General features: G+C 44.3%; 1 protein-coding gene across 1 annotated transcript in view; it reads left to right on the top strand.

Moving 5' to 3' along the window:
* Ntrk3 (neurotrophic receptor tyrosine kinase 3) overlaps positions 1-23513 on the top strand; it is a 357015-nt gene that overhangs the window by 273162 nt on the left and 60340 nt on the right. The window contains exon 13 of the mRNA XM_051206601.1: positions 22327-22457. Within this exon, the coding sequence (XP_051062558.1) occupies positions 22327-22457 (131 nt within the window). The remainder of the gene's footprint in view (positions 1-22326; positions 22458-23513) is intronic.

Genomic DNA, 23513 nt, shown 5'->3' with positions numbered 1-23513 from the left:
ACACATAGTTTCTGACTTTTTTTCCTTTTGAGAAGATTGCTTGCATGTGCTGTGCTATTTATCTTTTGCAATATTAAAAATTTTGTGTATAGGTAATATATTTACCTGTGGTTCACAAACAATACACCTTACAAAGACTTGCGCTTGAATGTTCATAGCATCGGGCTTTTTAATCAGCAAGAAGTGGAAAGAAACAACAATGCCTATGAGCTAATAATTTGATCAAAATACAGCATATCCCTATTGTGGGATACCACTAACAACAAAAGACAAGGAAGTAGTGATGCATGGAGCAGTATAAATGAACCTCAAAAACAAACAAGCAAAAAAGGCCAGGTTAAAAAAAGAAGATATGTATCAAATGTCAGGCATATTCAAAATTGTAGAGACAGACAGACAGACATTACTGTAACAGTCACCAAGACCTGGGGTGGGGACAGAAATGAAGTGCAAATGAGCCAGAAGATCTCACCAGGTTGATGAATTGCTCTATGACTGGATTATACTGATGCTTATCCCATTTAGGAGATTTACTAAAGGTCATTGAATTGTACATTAAAATGGGTCAATTTTACGGTATGTACATAATTTCTCAGTAAAGTTTATGTAATATATGTAAAACAAAATTTATATATATGAACTTAATAAAGTTTATGTATATGGTGTGTAATAGATAAAGCTTATGTGAAGTATATATAAACTTTATTAAGATGCTGTACTTGCCTCAATCTTCTTTTTCAGTATCTTTATGTATAAACTATGAGCACTGTTCTTCCTATACTTGTTCCTCACCTGCAGGTTCTTTTCCTATTATCACCAGGCCCAACTAATGTACCTGCGTGTCCCTATGAATTATATGCAAGCAAATCTGGACAAATATGAATACTTGTTCTTAACTTTCTCTGTATTGAGCAGAGAGGAAGTTATATCACACACATTACCACATACTTTTTAGTGCACCCTTCCCCTTATTTCTTGAAGCTCTGACACTTCCTATGTTATTTTAACTTTTCTTTTTTTCTTTTCTTTTCTTTCTTCCTTCCTTCCTTCCTTCCTTCCTTCCTTCCTTCCTTCCTTCCTTCCTTCTTTCTTTCTTTCTTTCTTTCTTTCTTTCTTTCTTTCTTTCTTTCTTTCTGACAGGTTCATACTCGGCAGCCCAGGCTGCTCTTGAACTCATGATCCTCTGTCTCTTCCTCAGAGACCTGAGTCCCAGGATTATAGATGTATGCCATGACACTGCACTTACTTCCTCATGAGGGTAACATGTATTTAACCTATCATCTTGAGGTACAAGAATGTATTTAATTTCTCTGGTTTTGCCACTATAAACAAGTATAATAGTTTGACCCTCAATAAATATGGTTATACCTAAATACACTAGTTAAATAGACCCAATGGCACCCAAAAATTCCTTGGTACTTCTGTTTTATATACCTAACTCACATAATGACTACACCAGAGTATAGTAATGTATTCTCTAAGAGCGACATACAAGAATGAGATCCCCCACAGCCTCAGTAAACAGGAATTCCTTCTCCCTCTTCCCTTTCCCCCTTATTTTCTTCCCTCTTTCTTATGTCTTTCTATGCAGACAAAGCTAACCTCAAATCCCTGATCTTTTTGCCTCAGCTTCTCCAGCGCTGGGACTACAGGTCTGTGCTGCTGTGCGGGCTTCAGTACACGTCTGGATAATGCCCTCTGTGTGAACCATATTCATTGCATTGGTCCCTTATGTTTGGAAAGTTAGGTTATTTTGTCTAATTGTTCTGTTCTCGGAGTAACAGTCAGGTATTTGGATGCTTTTGGAAGGGAAGCAGAATGAGGGAGGGGGCTTGGGGCAAGTCCACTGAAGGTGATGCATGCCACCACCTGGCTACATTGCAGCCAGCCCATCACAGGCAGCTCTGCAGATTTATATTCCCCACATACACAGGTATCCAGTGGATCTGCTTGTTTTTCCTCAGGGTGGCAGTACTTAGAGGTGGACCTGGGGCCTGGCACATGCTAGGTAATTAATTTCTTCACCATTAAGCTATGTTGCCCGCCTAGTTTCACTTTCTCCTTTTATCACAGGTTCTCACTAAGTTGCCCGGGCTGGTCTTGAAATTTTATTTTCCTGCTTCTGTTTCCCAAGCAACTGGGGACACAAGCCTCTGCTAGGAGAACTGGCTTGCTGTCTTCATGGACACTTAGCTAGTTTTTAACTGCCTTAGGAAAGACCTTCTCCTTCTGAAGCATGGGGGCTTTGGGACCTAGGAGGCAACACTGGTGAATGCAGCTGCCATTGTGCTTCCTCTGGTGGCTTTAATGTATTGCCCTCAATCATATAATGTGAATGATATTGCCTCTGGTAGCTCTGAGGGCCAGAGTCTTACCACATTTTAGGGCCGAAAGTTCTGAGTTGCATCATCCAGAAAGGTTAGTGAGAGCCTGAGCAGAGTCTAATCTCATGAGCCGTGCAGATGGCTAACTAAGCATGATGCTTTGACTTTCTCAAGGTCAGAATGATGTTAGGAGTCAGTCCTCTTGAACCCTGACTCCTGGCCTGACCTTTAAGCAATCAGCCTCCTGGGAACACATCGGGTGGGGCACGGCAGCGAAGATTGAAGCATGCTATGAAAAGAGCACAGACAGATCAAGACTGCAGCATTTCCAGCCAACCCACTGATCTGGGATGGAGGCACAGCAAGGTCAAGGCTGGAAAGAAGTTAACCAGCTGGAGAGAGTTCAGGAAAATAACAGGAGAGATCCCCTTTCAGTCAAGATATCAATCATGAGATTGTCTAAGAGCTTTTGAGGCCAAATGAAAGCCATGTTTTCTCTCTAGCTCCCTCATGGTGACGACATTGGGCTGTGTTTCTAACATGCCACCTCCTTTTCCTAAAACGGTTTTTACATCTCTCTGGGGGTGGGCATGAGAAAACAGAAGGTGACCAGGAGAAATGTACCCTTCTTTGTTCTGACTCTTGGACTCTTGTCAACTGGAGATGCAGTCCTGGGAGGAGGAGAAGCCCCTTGACATCAAAGCAGGTGATACAGAAAGATCCTAAACGGGTGGGGACACAGACTACATAAGGAAGTGACATTAAAGATCAAGATCTGGTAGGAAGAGAGAAAAGTAAGAAAGGCTTAGATAGAGCATTAAAGTTAAAAATCAATACTTGCAGCAAAGTCACACATTAGGTTGTGGTAGGTACTTGATTGAGGGTTCTAGGTTTTCTGGAATTTCAGAATTTTGGCAATAACTATATCTTTCAAGGTAAATAAACATCTCCCATCATGCACAAGCTGCTAAGAGGAGTGGGTTGGTCAGGCTAGCTTTGTGAAGAACTTGAAAGTCACTTGTGTTGGATGAAGTCTAAGAAAAATTAATCCAGGTTGAGTATTAGGAATAACTAGTTAGGTGTGATGATGTACATATGTGATCTTAGCATTCATGTGGCTGAGCTAGGTTGTCACAAGTCTGAGAGTATTCTGTGCTACAGAATTAGTTCTTGGTTATGCGTGACCATATGCATGACCTGTCTAGTCTCCTTCCAAAAGTTTCCATGTTTAGTGACAGGTGGACAACTGTGTCAATGGAGTGAATCTATGAAAATATGGTAAAGGGGCTGAGGTCTGAGTGGGGACCAAAGGCAGTCAGGTAATGCAGGTCTATGGACTAAACATCATGAGTGGAGACAAAAAGGAACATGGAGTGATTTCCAAAGGAAATTGGGCCCAAGGGATGCAATACTCTTATACCACAGGTGAGAAACTAGTACGAAAGAAGGAACTACAGTTCTGAAGATTGTGAGTACTAGGTGAGTCGGATAGCTGGAAAAGATTGGAGACAGAAATTTAGAAAACATTTTAACCTTGGATATTGGAAGAATGGAGGAGAAACACTATTAATTGATCTCAGAAAAGCCAGAATGTTGATGATGGCATACAGAATGGAAGAATGAGTGAGGTAACCGAGGGAATTTCTTCCCATTTCCTCAGCTCACTAAGTGTGAGTCAGACTTAGAGAGTTTTGCTGTGTTCCCCTTGGGAGGGGATCCTGGGTTAGTCTCATTTAAGGAAGAGAAGCAAACAATTTGATGAACAGACATTCTTTAACAAAGAGACAAAATATCCCTTTCCTACCATCATGAAGTTTGGCTGAACTTACCTGCTGGCTACTTTTAATTCTGGCTGATTTCACAGTCAAATTTTGAGACTACTTTTTGCATAAGGGACAATTAGGAAAATTTAAAAGGCACCCAAAATTTTTTATCCTGAAGAGCAGTGATTTTCAACCTTAATGCTGTGACCATTAAATAGTTCCTCATGTTGTCATGGCCCCCAATCATACAATCATTTGTATTACTACTCCATATCTATAATTATATAATTATGCTACTGTTATTAATAATGTAAATATCTGTATTTTCTGATGGGTTGAGGGTCACAACTCACAGCATGAGAACTACTTTTTTAGAGGATTCACCTGCTGGCCTTGTACAAGAATACGCAGTGTGAAGCTGAATATACCTCCGTGCCTGGCTCCTCTCAGCTAAGAGCTGGGAGAAGGAATTACTTCTAATTTCAACATGCTTGGAGACCATTGCATTTATATAATGGATCTGTGCTTTCTGGTGTTGATTCTTTAATTGCAAAGATGTGATCAAGATCTGGCTCAAGGACAGAGGCCTGATATGAAGGAGCAGGCAGATGCATAGGGGAGATGGAGAATCTTGGGTTCTGCTTTGTGGTATCTTTAACAACATTTATGTGTTTGTTCCTACAATCTGTGCTCCGAAGACTGTGGTCTTAAGTTCAGTGTTAACTCAGGGTTGTGATTGCTCTCCTGCTGGGCCCTGCCCTGATTTAATAACTAGCACATCTGCTTTAGTTTCAGAATTTAGATCTGCTGAAGATGCCACCATCTGGGCTGGTGCTGGATCTCCAGCCCTCACTCCATGTTCCCAGCCTGCGTGTAATGACAACAAGGCTATGAAGCAGTCACTCATTTGTTCAACTGGTTCAGTGTGGATAACTGTTGTGTCCAAGTGCTAGTGGAGAAGCTGGGGTGTTGCAACCCATGGAGACCACAAACAGAACAAGCATTCACAGACATGGCCCCCTGAGAGGACTTGATGACAAATGATAAATAAGTAGTAGATAAATAAGCCAGCAAGACAGTTGTCTGATGGTGGTAGTGCTAAACTTAAGGATTGACACTGCCCTTGTTTGGAAGTGACTTCTGTTGAGAGGATAGTTGGGCAGTGAGTAATAGGGACAGCAAATGTCTGGTATCTGGCTCTATAGTGGCGCTACTCTCAGTATTTGAGAAGAGAAGAAAAATAGGGATGTAGAATGAAGAGATTATGGGTGAGGGGTGTATCTCAGTGATAGAGTGATTGTGTGGCATGTACAAAGCTCCAGAAATGATACCCATCACTGAAAGAATATGAAGAAGGGAGGCACAAAGTAAAGGAGAAATGGAGACAGAGACAGAGACAGAGAAGAGAGACACATGCAGAAAGAGAGAGAGGTAGCAAATGAGGTTGGAAGGCCAGCTCTGGTCAAACCCTGTAAGCAGTGTTTTTAATGAGTTTAGTTTTAATTCTGAACTCAAAAGAAGTAATGAGATTCTTACAATTAATTTTTAAAAATTATATTGGTTTGCTAACCATAGTCCAAAATGCGATAGACAGTGGGGGGAATGGAAGTTCAGCTAGGAGACCATGGACCAGGAGAGAAACCCTCACAGCTTGGGTTGGGATGACAATAGAATGATGGAATAGCTGATCCATAGCAGATGTGGGTGGGCTGGAGAGCTGTCTGAAGTGGAATTTGATGGGTTTATTGTGAGCATGGGAGTGCTGTGGAAGGAGCAATCGGACATGCCTTGATGTCACTGAGGGAGTAGGCTGCCACCTGCCACATAAAAAGGGCCTGGGGAAGGCCAGGTTCATGGATAAAGACCATGAGCCCTTGGCCTATGTTACATATGAAATTCCATTAGAAACTAAACAGGTCTGCTAGGGAATATGATAATGGTGACTGCATAAGACAGATGATAGCTGAGAGTCCGAGAGCTCTTCCTACATTGTTCACAGCCTAAGGATGGATGCTCAAGGCTGGGGAGGCTGAGGCAGACCTGCTTCTCATGGCATACCTTCAGAGATTGCTTTCATTAAGGGACATCAGTGTACAGGTTATCTCAACACCCATACCTACAACTGGTTTTGTGTGACTTCATCCCAATACTTCAAACTTGCCTTTTGTGATCTATTTTGTCCTCAAAACACTAGTCATCTGAGGTGCAGGCTTTTGCTCTAGCATAGTGCAATGTGGAGGATTTCTGTTGTGGCAAAATACCTTACCTAAAGGTGAATCATAGCTGATCTTCTTCAGAGTCTTCCAGCACCCTCAGCAACAGACCCTCCATATTGCCTTGCTCCTCCCTTCTCTTCCAAGTCTCCCGAGTTCCCTTCACTCAATTTTCCCCAGTTGCCACACTCCGGTGACCAAAGCAGCTCAGTGCCTTCCTTATAAAGCCTTGTGCTTGCCTTTGCATTTATACAGACTAATTAATGTGCTCTGCTACCCAATGGAGCCTTCAGGAACTCTCAGACCTAGTAGGAACTTACTGGGAAGATTCTCTTTTCTATTATAATGTGCTGACAAGGCTAGGGTAGAGCTTGGTGATAGGAGGCTCTAGTTTCTATTTCCTGTACCTTAAAAACAAACCAAAGCCAAAGAATAACATGGCACCATAAATAACACAAGCATGGCAGTCTTTTTTTTTTTTTCTTTTTGAGAAGTATCTCGTATATTCCATGCTAGCCTCAAATTTCCTATGCAGCCAAACATGACCTTGAACTTCTGATACCCATCCCTATACCTCTCCAGTGCTTGGATTACAGGGGTGTACCCCTATATCTAGTTTATGAGGTGCTGGGTCTCATGTGTGCTAAGCAAAAATTCTACCAGTTAAGCTACATTCCCAGCCAGACCATTTTTATTGCTGCTGTTGAAGGATGTTAAAACTGGAAACCTTTTATCTGCTTACTTCATACAAATCATTTCACAAAGACTTTTTTTTTTAACATGTCCACACAAAACATTTGGGATTTAAGGGAGGCAGATAGGATACCAGGGATGTACCTTGGGGGTGTTCATCATGGGACTTATAACGTGATATTGGAGTTTCTGGATGCTATAGTTTAGATGTGCAAGATGCCCTATAGGCTTATGTATTTGACCGTTTGGTCCCCGGTGATGACTGCTCAGGGGGTTATGGGGACTTTAGGAGGAAGGATCTCACTGTAGGAATTAGGTCACTGACAGGAATGGTGAAGTATAACTTGACCTGGTTCTGACCACAGTTATTAGCTTCTCTGTCTCTTGGAATGTGAGCAAGCAGCTTCTTCAGGCATGTCCACTGATGCACCCTCTCCACTGAAATGGATTGTATTCCTTCAAACCATGAATCACAGTAAACTTCTTTACGTTACTCCTCATCAGGTATTTGGTTGAATCAATGTGAAAAGTACACAATGTTCTTAGTGACTGCTCTGTTTTCTCTAGACAAATAGGAAGACCAGACTAAGTGAGTTTGAATTCCCTGTGCCCCCATACAATGGTCAGCTTTTGGCACACACTTAATCATTGATTTAATGAGCATGCAGTCTTGTGGCCACATGACAGAGCCCACATTGATAACCTCATGTCCTTCACTATCAAAAATGACAATTATTTTGAATTTGCTTCCCTTTTGTCTACTTTGGCCACTGTGGGAATTTGGCTGGAGCCATCAGCTGTGCCTACCAGGCATGCTCAGAACATGCTCCATTACAGGCTTTGTGTACATGGGCATTTTCCAGCATTCTATCTACCTTTTTTAAAGAGTCACAGATGTGGAGTCTATCATTTGCTATCATGCTATTCAGCCAATCCTATGAGTCAGTAGGCCTGTGTAAAGGAACTCACCTAGGTCACCCAGTGTGACTTTCTCCAGCTGCAAGCTGCAAGTTTGTTGTCTGTTGCTTACTGCCTACCAGCCTCCATGAGCCTTCCTCATCCCCAGAAACCCTGGTCCTTTGTGGTGTGTAGCTGATAACACACATCCAAACAAAGTGACAGAGGAGGCCTGGGCAATCAGAATCATTTATTGCTGAAAGTGGCTTCCTGGTTCAGATGGGCATGTGGTGCAGGTGTGTTCTTAGAGTAGCTACACTCTGGGTCTGCGCTTGCCTCTGTATCCAGGTGCAAAGAGGAGTGAGCATTTTAGTCTAAGCATTCACTTAGTGCCTGTGCTGTGCTAAGTAAGACAGTTCCAGACTAATAATATCTTCCTGCACTTCCCTGCAAATATCAGCAACACTTTGCACCTTTCAAACAAGTCATCTCAGAGAAGTAAAATCCCCAGAGTCACACAGCTAGTTAGTGGCAGACCTGTGAGCTTTAAGGCTAGATCTGGTGCCTTTGCCACTCATGACCTAAGTAGGGCTTCTCCAGCTCCTGCAGGTCTTATAACATAGAAAACCACACTGGCCTGGAAGTTTGTGCTTCTCCCTACCATGCTCTGAGTGAAGAATTGTGAGTGACAAATGAAAAGACTTCAAACAACAACAACAATAACAACAAAACCAACCAACCAACCAAACAACCAACCAACCAAACAAAAAACCCGAACACCAGATCCCATAATCTTGCTGTGGCTTGCAGAGAATTTGCTCATGTGCTTATAGGTGGCATTATTGTATTGGCTCACATGTTTCTAACAGTTGTTAAGCTGATGTGCTGCAAATAGCATACCAAGAGAAAGCATGGCATGGCCTTTACATTAGTAACAATAGGAACTGCACAAACTCTATTTCCCCAGCCCTGGTCTGTTCAGCACTTTGTTTTAGGGGGGTGGAGAAGACCACCTCATTTCCACACATTTGTCAAGCAGCTTTGCTCTGTTGCAGGAGCTTTTATTATTTCATTCTTTTAAAAATGGATCTTCCATCCAAATATTTAATTCCTTCCTGGTTTTATTACTTGTGTTTCCTAAACACTTCTGCCTAAGTCATGACCTGGAGTAACTAGATATTCATTTATGTTGATCCAAAAGTCTCAGGCATGGGAAAGTTAATTGTGGGAAATTAACATGTGGCAGGAGGTAGCGAGATAGGCCTGGCCATGCAGCAAATGGGGAAATGGGTAAGGGTTGGCTTATAGAGTGACAAGTTGGTGTAAGAAGTGACCTATCTGACATGTCCTTTCATTACAATTGGTGGGACTGTGCAAAGTATGCTATGGCAGGAGAAGATAAGATTAACAGTTCAGGTTTTGGGTCCTGCCTGAATCCTGGTATGCATTTAAGGAACTCTTCAAATTTTTCCTGTAATGTCAATAAAGGATGATACAAAATGAAAAGCATCACACACACACACACACACACACACACACACACACACACACACACGCGCACGCGCACCATGGACTAATAACCCACATGGAGGTGGGCAAGGATGGTAGGAAGAGCTCCTTCCTAGGCAGAGTAGACAAAGTGGAATGGTCTGTGGTTGAAGGTAGCCATAGTGTGTTGAAGGGTGAGAGTGGAAGAGCCCCCAAGGCTGGTGGGAAGGGTGTGGAGGCACACCTGCAGAGTTTGAGAGCAGGGTTTTTGTTAGAGTTTCTGAGGTTGGTGTCTCAGAGATTGAGATTGGTCAAGTGTGTCCAGTACTACCAATTAGAAATAGCTATTCATTAGCAACACATGTCTAGGGATGTTCTATAGATATATCTCCACATTCCATTGACTGTCAGTCCCAATAGCCTCTTGAACTTCAATTTCTAGAACCTTCTAAAGAACTTTTTAAAAATAATATGATACAGACATTTTTCAGAGCCCAATTTTTAAAAACAACCTATTTTTTGTTTTGTTTTGTTTTGTTTTACACACCAATCTCTGTTCCCCCTTCCCTCCCCTTCTCCCACTCTCCCAACACCCTATCCACTCTTCAGAGAGGGTGAGGCCTCCCATAGGGAGTCAACAAAGTCTGTCACATAACATTGAGACAGGACCAAGGCCCTTCCCCCTGTATCTAGGCTGAGCAAGGTATCTCTCCATAGGGAATGGGCCCCAAAAAAGCCAATTATGCCTTAGGGATAAATCCTGGTTTCACTGTCATTGGCCCCATGCACTGCCCAAGCCACACAATTGTCACTCACATTCAGAGGGTCTGGTTCAGTCCTATGCAGGTCCCCCAGATGTCAGTCTGGAGTTGGTGAGCTCCCACTAGCTTGGATCAACTGTTCCTGTGGATTTCCCTATCATGGTCTTGACCCCTTTGCAGAGCCACTCCATTTCTTTTAGTGCCAAGAAAACTATGAAAGAATGTTTTTTGGTCCATGGCATCATTTATATAAGCATTTGCTAGTGACCCCAGCCAGTGCCATAGAAGTTGCAAACTTAAGAGTTTGGTGAATTTGAATAGATTTAACCTAAGAGTAGAGATTTCATAGGTCAGGTTGGAGCATCAGAATAACATGAATTCATTGGTGTGTGTATGTGTGCAGGGGGGGTATAGTGTTGTGTTTGGTAGAACTGTTGGGGAGGGGGAAGCTCAGGAGTCAGGCTAGAAACTCATTGACCAGTGTGTATAACATCTGGTGTGGGGGAACTTTTGGAAATCAGTTCAGAGGATGTGGTGGGAAAACACCTGGCAAAGCAAGTGGGCTTCAACAGGGAGAAGAAGGGATCCGGCACCTGGAGGCCATGCGGAACGAATCTGCTGGCTGCTCCAAGTTCAGGCTGCCTACGCCCAGGGCCTGTGTGGGGAGACATGCAGGCTCTGTCTTTTGCCCTTGTTCCTGTCATAGGTCGGGATGAAAAGAAGGGGACTAGATCAGAGAACTTAGAGAGGGCAGTGGGGGAGTGAAGAGGTAAGAGGTGCTTAGCCTTAGTGTAAGATTGCAATTGCAGAGTGGAAGAATCTTCTTTGGGAAAGTCCCAGCATAGACTCCCTGGGCTCCCTCACAGGCTCTACAGTCTGGATCTTGGCCTGGAGGCTTCCAACAGTCTGATAGAAGGGATATCCAAACCCTGAAGTTATTTGAAGGCGTCTTGGCTAGAAATGAAGGGGTGAATGCAGAGTGAGCCTGCAGAGGCAAAGAGCACTTTGTCCTGGTGGGCTAAAAGAAGCCTCTGTTGGGGCTGAGCTGAGCTGGAAAGAGAGGTAGCTGTCAGCCTCTGGGGCAGAGAGAGGATGCAGGGATTAGCAGGTGAGACACATGACCACCATCCCTTCATGCACTTGGGGGAAGACAGGAAACTCAGGTCTGGATGATTCAAACTACTGGACTTTAGCTCTGTTCACCCACAGGGCAAGAACTCTTTCTAGCCAACATGTCTCAGAGGTGATCACTGTCTGTAGGACAGTTAAGATGGGTCTTTGTTCAAGAAAGGCTAAGGATTATGGATCCCATGTGGATGTACTAATTTTTATGGAAACATTCCTTTCCCCTGTTTGTCCCTTTCACAGCTCCTCTGCTATGAGTGGTTCTAGTATAACCCTGCCCAAAAGCCACCAAAGTCTCTAAGATGGGTTCCCCTGGTCCTCACTAGGCAACTCCTAGTGCATGCTGTGTATAGAGTGTTCTCTGTCATTAAGTTCATATAGTTGAGGGGGAGAGCAAAAGTGGGACGATTTCTTTAGCCTTTCATTTTCTTCTGGAATGGGGTAAATGGATGTTATAAAGACCAGGCTTGTTGTGTCCATCAGTGGCCTGGATTTCCATCCCTCTAAAGAACTCAGTGAAATCACATTAGAATTGAAAGCCACCTTTGCTGAGGTCATTGCTTCTCTAGTTTCACAACAAGTATGTTTGGAGTTTCTTTCTGCAGCTGCCCCTGAGCTGATATTGCATAAGGGAAAGCAAACTAAATAGACATGGGTCTACAACACCTCATTTTGTGTTAGAAATAGAAATTCTGGAGATGGCAGGAGGATCTTCTCAAGAACAAAGAAAATCAAGAGAATGTGTCAGGAGGAAAATGTCACCCTAGGGGAATGAGTGGATGTTCAATACTGGAAGTGTGGGTGGGCTCCCCAGATGGAGAAGTGTGTGGGCCACCAATCACTAGGGATGACTAGCATTGGTATCTGTGGACCTATTTTTGCACTGTGTAGGGTAATATAAGGAAGCAGTCTAAGAATTTGGATTAGGTTATCAAAGTTTTGAAATCAGCAATTAGATCCTATGCTGTGTTGGGCATGGCGGTGATCATCTGTCACCCTAGAGCTCAGGAAGTGGAACCAGGAGCTTGACTTCCATGGCAGCTTGGGCTACAGAGGAGAGTATATCCCAAAAAGCCAAATAATCTTAAAGTTTAAATTAAAAATAAAGATTAGCACAAAGGAGTTGATGCTATATACTAAGATCTGCCAGGTGCCTCTGCCCCACACTGTGAACATTTCCCTTATCACATTCAAAGATCCCACAACTTTATGTAGTGGAAGCATTATTGCTGTTATTATCACGTCTGTCTTCTAGGTGAGGGAATTGAGACTGAGGCAGGTACCATCATCAGGGAGGACCATTGGAAATCTAAGCACAGTGGAAGAGGGAAGAACAAACTTGCCTATTTTCTCACTCAATACATTTAAGTTGCATCACTGGTTACACATAATCTCACTGCCTCATCATAGCAATTCCTTGAGATGGGGATTTGCTTAATATCACCTATGAAAACATTCGGCCTGAAGATTGCACCAGACAGTGAATGCTCTATCTAGTGAAGCTCTACTCAATGCTACCTCATCCCAAAGTCACATTCTTTGCCACTTCCCTTACTCCAACATGATATTCATTCCTGCCCTGTCTTCATTTTTATGCTTGGTATTCTGTATGGGCACATATCACTGTCTCTTTAGATACGTCTAATAACAATATTTCCTCCCCTTCCTATGAAGGGAATCCATTTGCTCCCAGATCCAACAAAGTTAGTAGCTATAAAAAGGCAATTGTGGAACCCACAAATGGAAGCTTGTGGTCCTCTGGTCTGCCCTTCTTCAGTTTGTCCTGACCTCATGATTTCTTGTTTGGGAGTCTAGATCTTGGCCCAAAACTCTAGAGCAGGAAGAAATGACTATGAAATAATTTTGCCCCATGATTGCTTGTGAGAACAGGACCTTGCAGGAAAGACTTTTAAGGTAGAATTTTCTGCCTTAAAGGGACGCTGAAATGGGGCAGCATCTCTAGGTGGCTGCTGGAGTAGAGGAATCTCTGAGGAGGTGTCAAGGTGGCATGCACCCATTGAATGAGGATGTGTCATCATCATATTGGAAGGGAGCTATCCAGGCTTGAAGAGGGAAGATGGAAGGAACTATCTAGAGCTCGAGGCCCATCTTTCAACACCTAGCTTCTCAAGTCCAGATGGCTCTCCTTGAGGACTTCCTTTGCTTTATGCTCTTGGCTCCAGGAGCCAGTGGTTAATGAGAGCCAGAGGTGCTCTTGACCCAAGAAGGGTCAACACACCAAGCAGACAAGGATGTGGGTATGAAAGGGCAGGTGTGGTGTGGTTGGGGAGGTGATGGTAGTAGCCACAGTGTTGTAGGATTTTGGAGTTACACAAGTGGAATTCAGAGGCTAGCATCTGGGAACAGGGACACATCTGTACTTTAGCTTCCCTTGCTGAACTTGTGTCAGGAGATGTGAGCTGGAAATTTCCCCAGAACAGACAGTGCTCCTCTCATCCTCTCTTTTCACTGAGTCCAGAAACGGCAGGGTGTCTTATGTGTTTATTCATCTTGGTGGGAACACATTGTCTTTGTGTCCTATATTACTACTTCTAGCTACAGGGTATATGTGTGCTGTGGGACATGATCTATGTTCCCTGCTCCTCAGCAGACCAGATCACAAAGGCTCATTGTTTGGAAGTCCTGGTTCAACAGAATCTTTAGTCTTCAAGCAAGCCTTGGAGTCAGGACATAATAAGTCTGCTCTTTGGGACTTACTGGATCCCTTCCCATCCTCACTCATTCCTTTTAACTACTCCTCCAACTTCCCTTCTTGATTTCTCTTTGTAGTGTTCTCCATGCTTACATCCATACTTCAAATGGAACTTTAATTTATTCATCTTCTCATCAAATATTTAGTGAGTTCTTTGTATATATTGGGCACTGTGCAAGCTTAACTGATGGCTTCCAGCAACATAGGACAATGACCTCTTGACTTGAATGCTTTAGGGTCACTTTGCATAGGCATCCAAAGCTGTGAAGGAAGCCCAGGCATCTGGAGAGGAGACACTATGATGGGCTGTAGGCTGACAGCAGGAGGATCCAAACTTAGGTAAACAGTCCTGAGTCAACATTACCTTAGGGCAGCAGCAAAGGATACTGCTGATGTTCAGTGGTACCATATCCATTCCCTTATAACTGTTAGCTCTTTTGCTTAGCCATTTTTAAAGATTCTACATCCTTCTCCTCTTAGGTTTCCAGCCTTAGAAGTATGTTCTACAAAGGCTCTTGTCAATTCCTCAAGAGATCTTACTCCGAGAGTAGAAACCATCAGGGGCTGCCTTGTAAAAATTGCTATGTGAACAGTTCTATGGTGCTATGCCCTCCTGTATGTCCATGAGGAGTTATATGGGTTAGTTGCAGGCCACAGCATAAAGTCTTCCATTGGCCAGGGAGATGCTCATATATAAGACCACAGGAACATCTATAAGCCCCCAGAGAGCCTGAAGGGCAGCAGAAGTGCCTGCCATGGTAAAGGTAGGGGTCCTGCTTTCCTGGCAGAGTGCTGCCCCTCCATGATTTAGAGCTGGCCCTCTCTCTTCTGCCACTTCTAAAACCCACAGTTGGAGCTCTGAGAATGTTATTCTTTCCTGCTTAAACACATTCTGTTTCCTGTATAATTAAATGTGTGGTATTGAATTAATGTTTTCTTCTGGGCCCTTTTTGGCAGCCTGAGGCCCTAGGGTCTGGTTAGTACAAAGAAGCACACACTTCTCAGAGATCCTCCCTTCCTCTCGCCGTCCTCTTGTCACCTCTTTCCCAGGAATCTCCCAGTACTTCAAGTGCACAGCACCCCCCCCCCAGGGCCTTGCCATCCAAGACACGAGCTCAGGTAGTGGGCACCGAGCTGGCAGAGACAAGGAAGGACTCTGTCACTATGGATGTCATCGCTCTTTTTTATGTAATGATTGCACCTCAGAGCACAGAACTTTTCTCTGGAGAGGTGAAGGGGCCTTGTGTGGCTGAGGAATGACAACTGCTCACACGTTCTTCCCACTTTTCCTCAGCTTTGTTATCTATGGTTTCCATTACACACAGTCAACTGCAGTCTGAAAGCCTTACTATTTATCTTCTCTCTCTCAATATGCCACACTGGGTAATTCTTACCACTGTGTGTTATTGTTATATTATTATTATAATTATTACATCATCAATGGTTGTCAATCTTTTATTGTGTCTAGTTTATAGATTAGACTTTGCCATAGCTGTTGAATATATGAGGAAAAGCTAGTTCACATTTCCACAGGGGCTCTTGCAATTTATCCCTTGTGGAGAGGGGGCATTACTATACCAGACTTCGCAGTCTGACAGACCACCTCTGATAGTTGAGGGGTCTTGGGCAAGCCTCAGCTCCCTCTTCTGGAATACCAGAAGAGCAACAGGCTCCAATTCACTTTAGAGCCTTAGAAAGATCGATGGGGAGATACATGCAAGTGCTTGTTTAGTCTTGTTTGGAAGCTATTTTTATTATTAATAAGGGAATAAGGGATACCACAAAGTAAAAAGAGGCAAGCACAGTGTAGAATAGGGTAGGGTCCTTGAGAGAAAGATCCAAGAGACCTTGGCCGTAATGCCAGGAACCAATTGAGAAGTAAGTGTTCAGAGGGCTTGACCCTTGGGGATGCACTGGGGCTGGAGGCTGTGTTTGAACCCCTTACACTCCAGGTTTCAGGGATGGATCGTGCATATGTCCCTGAGAACAATAATGAGCCAAAGGTCTTTTGTGTGTGAATTAAGAGTCATGCTCATTTGTGGGGTCTAAGTTTGCAGCTCCACATGCAGCAGTCAGGACCACTGTTGTAATTCAGTCACTGATCCTGGACGTCTGATATACCTCCACTGATAAATGCCCATCTTGAGGAGGCGGCTGTCTCTGCCTTTTTGATGTCTTTATTCAATTGTCTGGCCAACCTCCTCCCACAAACTATTTTTGACTCCAATGAAGAGGAGGCTAAATGTTGTGGTGGCAGGCTAGGGCAGACTGGCGGTGACCTCAAGTCAATGCCTGCCACCCCTGAGCAACCTCAAGCCATTTTGTTCCCAGAGGATGATAATTATCATCCTTCCTTCAGTTTCTTTCCAAGGCAGTCCTTTGTTTGCACATAGGCTAAGCTTTTAGAAGATCCAGGTCATACAGAAACTGACAGAACTACACATGTGTTAAATGTCAATTATAGTTCATATGTTTTCTAATAACATATCTAAAGACATGTGTGTCTAGGTATGTGTACATATGTGGAGGCTGGAAGTCAATACTGGATGCCACATACTTTTTGAGATGAAGTTTCTCATTGACCTGGAACTCGCTGGTCATGCTAGGTTGGCTAGAGAGTAAGCCCAGAAATCCTCCTGCCTCATTTTTCCCAGCACTAGGAGCCTGTGGGCGTACTGTCACAACCAGCTTTCTTCAAGTAAGTTGTGAGGATGGAGCTCAGGCCTTCATGCTTGTGAGGTAAGCATTTTAATGACTAAGCAATCTCCTCAGGCCTATCATCTAAAGGGTTAAATAGTTTTCTTAATTGTTCTGCCAAGTTACCATCCATGTCTCCAATCTACAGATCAGGAACTGGAAGTTTGGAGAGAGAACACAACTAGGAAATGCCAGTGCCAAGATTGCAGTAGAGACCTGTTTATTAGTCCCCCCCCCCTAAAAATATTTATTCTGTGCATAGTGTGTTAATTTTAGTGGTCTTTGACATTTCCTCATCCCCAGGCTACAAAGCTGAGCAGTTTCTGGCTCCCCTTTCTGTGTGAAGAGAGTGACACTGCCACTTACAAGTCTCTATGGGTTCAGCCACATCAGATGATCCAGAGTAAGTGGCTGTGTGGGTTACAGTAGGAGTTCCAGGAAAATCTCTCTCAATATTGTCAACCCCCAGTCTCGAATGAGGCAGCCCAGGCAAACAGACAATGAACAAAGCCAGCCTACCCATTGGCCTCTCAGGGACCCAAGTGCTTGAGGCCAAGCTTGCTGTAGATCTGAGAGATTCCCCTTGAAGCAGTCTCACACATGGATAGTGACTTGGGTGCATCCTGTAGAGAAAGATTCTGGAAATAGCAACTGAAATGGAGATCCCACATTTGGTCAGATGAATTACTTGCCCTGTGGGAACCATGAGATCTACAGGAAGCTTCTTCTGGTGGCATCCATCAGGGGCTCTCTGGTGAAGAGGAGTTTGAGATGAACCTTGGCACAAGGTCCTAGTAACCTTTAACAGTTCCTGAGACCCCTCTCCATTATAAACAGCCCCTACTTCCTCACCAGCCCTTTCCTTGTGGAAACAGGACATTTCCCTTTTATCCTCCTCCCAGCATTCCAAAGCCTGAGCTTCATGAGAAGCCATCAACTTTTGGCTTGGGGGTCAGATGGCTTCACCAGCCACATGCTGACAGGAACTAAAAATAAGCAGAGAAGGGGACCAAATAGACATGTGGATGTCAGAAATGAAACAGTTCACTCCAGGCTGGTCCTCAGGGCCACCCAGTTTGAGACACTTCCCAGAAATGTCTTGGAGGGCTCTGAATGGTGACCAGTAGGAGGCTCCTGCTTTTGCCATTGGGACAATGTTGTAAAAGGGTCTCAGGATGATCAGTGTGGGAGAATAAGGTGGATAGTGGAGGGTTAATATTTGGACAGGATCATTTTGGTGGCTTTAGACCAAGGACCAGGTAAGGAAAGGATGGAGATGAAAGAATAGAGCCTGAGGAATCCCTGCACGGAAAAGATTTTCTTGGCCATGGTTTATCTCTGAATTCTGAAGGGTATCGTAAACCTTCATTTTACCTGTGAGAGGATGCAGTGACTCTCAGGTCCTCTTGAGAATGAACACTGGACACCTTGTAGGACTGGCCACGTGCACAATCCCTTTGCTTTACTTCTCTGTATGTGAGATCAGGGAAAGAACAGCTGAGATTGCATTTTAGAGTCCAGCCTCCTTGGTACATGGGAGCATCCACATGGAAGGGATTTATGCCATGCATTTGGCTTCTATTCAGTGTTTCTCTGCCAAAGTTTCCCATTTACCTTGTGGGGCTTCTTGTTCCTGTTGCCAGGAATTCATTTTTTATTGGAGAAGGATTTGGGGTGGGGTGAAATCTACTTTTGTTTCTGGCTCCTTCCTCTCTTCCTAGCTCTTCCCACTTGACCAGTAATGAACACATATATTGATCTTAAACTCCCTTTACTGTGAAGACAAGAGGATGAAACAAGGAGACTATTCTTAGCCATTGGGCATTTCATTGTCCCCAAAAAGCAATTTGTTTGCATGTTTAAACAAAATACTTTGGCCCATGCTAGGCTCTAGCCTGCCTTGTCCATATTCCCATGGAGGGTAGGAGAGTGATTTTCTTGCAATGTGCTCACCTACCCCCTACCTGACTCAAAGCCCATAGTTGCCATGCTCACACCACCACCAGAAGGAAGTCTCCAAAAGACCCCAGGCTCTCAACACAAGGGTGGAAAGCCATTCCTGTGTGATACTCCCACTTGGAGCCCCTGAATCTTTCAAAGATATGGACTCTTGCTCTTAGAGAGGGAGGCAGGAAAGAAGGGTTTTCAGACATGAACCAGGCTTAGCAGCTGAAAAGGGAAGTCCAGCTCTTTATAAAGCTCCCCAGCTCTCACTTTGCATCTACTATTGTTGAGAGTGGGAACTTCTGAGGAGTACTAGATCATGGCTGCACTTAGGGACCAGAGAAAATTCTCTCTGTTGCTTTGCCTTTCTAAAACATAAGAAAGCCAGAGAGATTTGGTCTCCAGGGCATAGATAGGGGGCTCAGTCAATCAGTTGACTCAGCCTAAGCCATCTAGCTTGCAAGGGCAAGAGGGGCTTGGAAGTAAATCCAAGACCCATGACCTCCTCCTGGTCTTCTGGAGATGAGGTGTGATTTAGCTGTTGATGGGTATGGTGCTTGTCAAGTCCAACAAGTGCAGGTGGGTGCTTTCTCCGTTAGCTAACTCCTCACTGCATAAAACACATTGTGCTCCAGTGGTCCTCAGAGTGTGCTTCCTGGATCAGCAATGTCAACATCATCTGAGAACACAGAGGTGCCTATCCTCAAGCCTGAGATGGAGACACTGGGTGGTAATCTCTGGGTCAGGTGCCCAGGGATTTGTCCTTAAACTCTCTGGATGGTTTTGAGGGGACTGCTCACTGGTAACTGAGAAGGAGTTTGGGAACAGGATCTGCCTGCAAACTCGGCTTTTCACCAAGTGACTGGCTACTCTGGCACATCTTTGCATTCTGGATGTCATGCTGATCTCAGCACCTGCGGGAAACTTGGCTAGGCTTTCACCTCCTTTTAAAATAATACCAGCTATGATGAAAATGATATTTATCATATTTGCAATTTTGAATATGTTTATTGTATTACATTCCTGGGGAGAGGTGCAACAACAAATATCTGTTCACCTAGGGTAGGATACCAGTAACAGACCTAGGCCAGCTTGCAAACAAACAAACATTAGAGTTACAGGGATATGAATGACTCAAAACTAGCTGTATTACCAAAAACTCCTATCTCATCTATACATGTTAGCACCTTCTAAGTCCATGTGTAGCTGGGAGGGTTACATGTGGCTAGAGTGGGAGCAGAGCAGAGAGGAGGGATGAACTCTCAGGTGAGTCTGATGATATCCCAACCCCTCTATAAGGGCAGAGTAATTAGGCTGATCTCTCTCTCTCTCTCTCTCTCTCTCTCTCTCTCTCTCTCTCTCTCTCTCTCTCTCTCAATGTGTTTATGGGTACATGTTCATGCCACAGGGTGTGTCTCGGTCAGAAGACAGCTTTTGTATTGGTCCTTGCTTTCTTTGTTTGAGAACAGGCCTCCTGTTTTGTTATTATATACACCAGGATGACTTGCCCACAAGCTTATAGGTACTCACTGCCTCCAGTCTCTTTACAGGAACTTAAGATTACACACACAGCTACTGCAACTGGGATGCTCTGGGGGATGTGAACTCAAGTCCTCGCCCTTACACAGTACCTGCTTTATTCACTGAAACATCTCCCTAGCCTGATAGGCCAATGTGAGTCACAGTCACTGTGATTTCAAGATCACAATAGCCATGTGATTCACAAAAGACCGAGTTCCACAATACAAATGTTTGTAGACTTCTACATCCAGCTGTGGGAATATATCCATTTTATTGATGAGGAATATGAGGCCTGGCCCCTGGCTGGAAAGCTGTCTTACCAGGCCACATCTCACTCCCTGGCCTTGCCAGGTCACTCAGCTTGCAGGGCTCTATGTGTCACTGCTAGCCCCCTGGGAATGACTAGGCAGTGGTGAGATGATGGTTTTCCCAACAGAAATAAACTCTGGTTTCTGATTTGCTCCCAGTGATACCTTTTAGTCTAATCCCCCAAGGCCTAAAACATACCACTCTTCAGAGGCTACAAGATGGAGACAGGGATGCAGAACAAGGAAGAGGTGTTAGTAGCCGACCCATCCCTCCAGCCCAGGAAACTGTTTTTATCTACCTATTTTTGAAGACTGTAAGGGAGAAGGTAATGGGAATGGCTCACTCTAGACCCTGTGAGATTCTGAACTCTGACAGCAAAAGGCAGTACCCACACCTACCAAGCTACTAGGTCCAGCTTTCGAGCCATGCCCCTCTGTCACTGTCACATGGCTCCTCACTGTGGGGATAGTTTGCCACCGCTCTTACACCTTCAGTTTTCACTGTTGGACAAGGTCATTTGAGAGAATCCTCTTTGCTGGCTTGGCTTGCTTCATATTGTTGATACAGGTATTTAATGGGCTTTGCCTATTGAACAATTCATGTAAAGGTCGGTGAGTAATTTCTACCTCACTTCTTTTCATCACCAGCCCCCCGCTTGGACAATTCCTTGGTAGCATTCTTTCCAAAGAGGTGGGAGGGCTGAGGTCACAGCCCTGCTGTCTCCTGGCAGACACACTTTAATTAGGTTGCTAAATTAGCAGAGGCACTGGCCATTCTTCTCTTGTCGCAGACCCCAGGTCTAAGGCTATCTTTGAACTTACCATTTGTGAGCTCATTGGTTTGCTTTCTCTCAGAGGAGCAGTACTGGGCAACTGGAGATTTTCCTGAAATAATTTTAGCAACCCATGAGTGTTTTCTATCCGGAACAAGGTGCTCTTGGGCTGTGTGTGTGTGTGTGTGTGTGTGTGTGTGTGTGTACATGGTATGTTTAAATTTGTGTATGAGTATGTGCATGCATGTACCTATGTGTATGCATGTATGTGTGTATATATGTGCATGTGAATGTATATGTGTGCGTGTGTATATGCATATGTGTATGTGAATATGTGTATGTACCTGTGTGTATATGTAGCTATGAGTATGTGTGTGTGTTTGTATGTGTGGGTGTACTTGTATTTGTGTGTATGTGTGTATATTTGCATGTGTGTGTGTGTGTGTGTTTGCGCGCGTGTGCGTGTTGAGCACACGTTTCTAAGTTTCTCCCAGGCACTGAGCCAACCTCTTAATATGGATTATCTCATTTCCTCACAAGGCTTCAGTGAGGGAGGTATTGATGTCAACCCCATTTACAGATGAGGAAGTTGAGGTACTAGGACTTAAATAACTTTCCCAAACTGATGAAAGAGGATAATACAGCAGGAATGGCATGGAGCCGGGATTCATATCTGATTCTCAGTCCCACCCTGGCAACCTTGGTGTTTAAAGAGCTGCTAACAGCTCATTGGTATCACTTGGGGTCTTGCTAGGAATGTAGAGTCTCAGGCCCAGTGAATCAGAGCCTGCATCTTGCCAAGGTACCCCAGTTCATGAGCAGCATCACAAGGGATGGGAGCAGCCTACATTCAGTAGCATCACTGATTCATGTCCTGCCCTGATTGCAAACTACCATCAGCTCGGGAGTTCAGCTCAGGAAGCTGAGGTGTAGAGTGGTCAGCAGCCATTCTGACACAGACTTCATCCATAAAGAAATGACTATCTCCATGCACAAACCAGGATGGGAACAATTGGCTCTTCCCAATGTGGATTGGAAGCACCCTAGATAACTGCCAACCTGATGGATGACAGAACCTGACTGTCCCCTTTGTGATGCTTCTACAGATGTCCAGCATATCAAGAGGAGAGACATCGTGTTGAAGAGAGAACTGGGTGAGGGAGCCTTTGGAAAGGTCTTCCTGGCTGAGTGTTACAATCTAAGCCCCACCAAAGACAAGATGCTCGTGGCAGTGAAGGTAAATCCTGGGGCACATGGGCGACCAGGACAGGGCTGGTGGTATTCCTGTGAAGTGGAGGGCCATTGAGAAGGTGGTGTTAAACTGGTCTCAAAATCCATTAGGGACCCTTGATCCAGAGTTGGTGAAAATTCCCATTGACCAAAAACAACTTTGGTTCTAGAAGTCAAGAACTGCAATATGTAAGGGGGCTATGCCTGGGGACAACATGTGTCTGTGAAAGGCTCTGACTGATTAGAGAGCTTTAGATCACTGACTTCAGTGATTGTTCATATGCTGTTTGTCTACATAGGCATTTGGACATGTCTCAGGACCAGAGCTGGATGAAAAAGGCTGTCCAATGAGTCAGAGGAATCCTATTTCAAAGATACTAGCCATCACAGGGAACAGAAGGATATAGGGTTGGGCTCATGACAGGATTAGCACCTGGAACTGGTGGGTAACGTTAGGATGCATTCTAAAATTCCTGCTGTGACATTTGAGCTTAGACTCTAAGAGGCATGCAGAGGGTAATTGCAGTTGCAGAAGGGTCTTTAACCACAGGACTGTGCACCACTGAGGATCCAGGCAAATTTGCATCTGGGAAGAGATTGTTGGGAAAGTGAGGAAGGAGCTTTACTCCTACCAGTTGCCTTCCACCAGCCTGATTCAGCAGAAGGCCTTCTTTCTGCAGATTTGTGCTGGACAGGTTTTGACACATTTACTAAACAAATGTCAAATGGACTCACTGAGGTCTGGAACCACACTATAGAGTCAGGAGAATGGAGGTGTCTCCTTTCATGCACCCAACATGTTCTGAGGTCATTGTGGAGTTTGTGTGATGTTCTGAGATGATAGATGATCGTAGAGATGGAAATGAGAGACATGGCCACCGAGGAGGACACCCATTAGGACCTCAGAATGACTCTTTTATTAGTACTGAATAGCCTGGTAGAAACCCCATCATGAAGGCAATTTGTGCTTCTTTGACTTTTGGGTCTCTGTGTCTTCAGTCATTGGTATCCATCTGTAGGTTATCCCTGCTCACAGATGGTGAACCATCTGACAGATACAGTG

This window comes from Phodopus roborovskii, unplaced genomic scaffold (assembly GCF_943737965.1).
Source record: "Phodopus roborovskii unplaced genomic scaffold, PHOROB, whole genome shotgun sequence".
Lineage (NCBI taxonomy): Eukaryota > Metazoa > Chordata > Mammalia > Rodentia > Cricetidae > Phodopus > Phodopus roborovskii.
The sequence above is the reverse complement of the archived record's forward strand: the minus strand, read 5'-3'. Positions and strand labels throughout refer to the sequence as shown.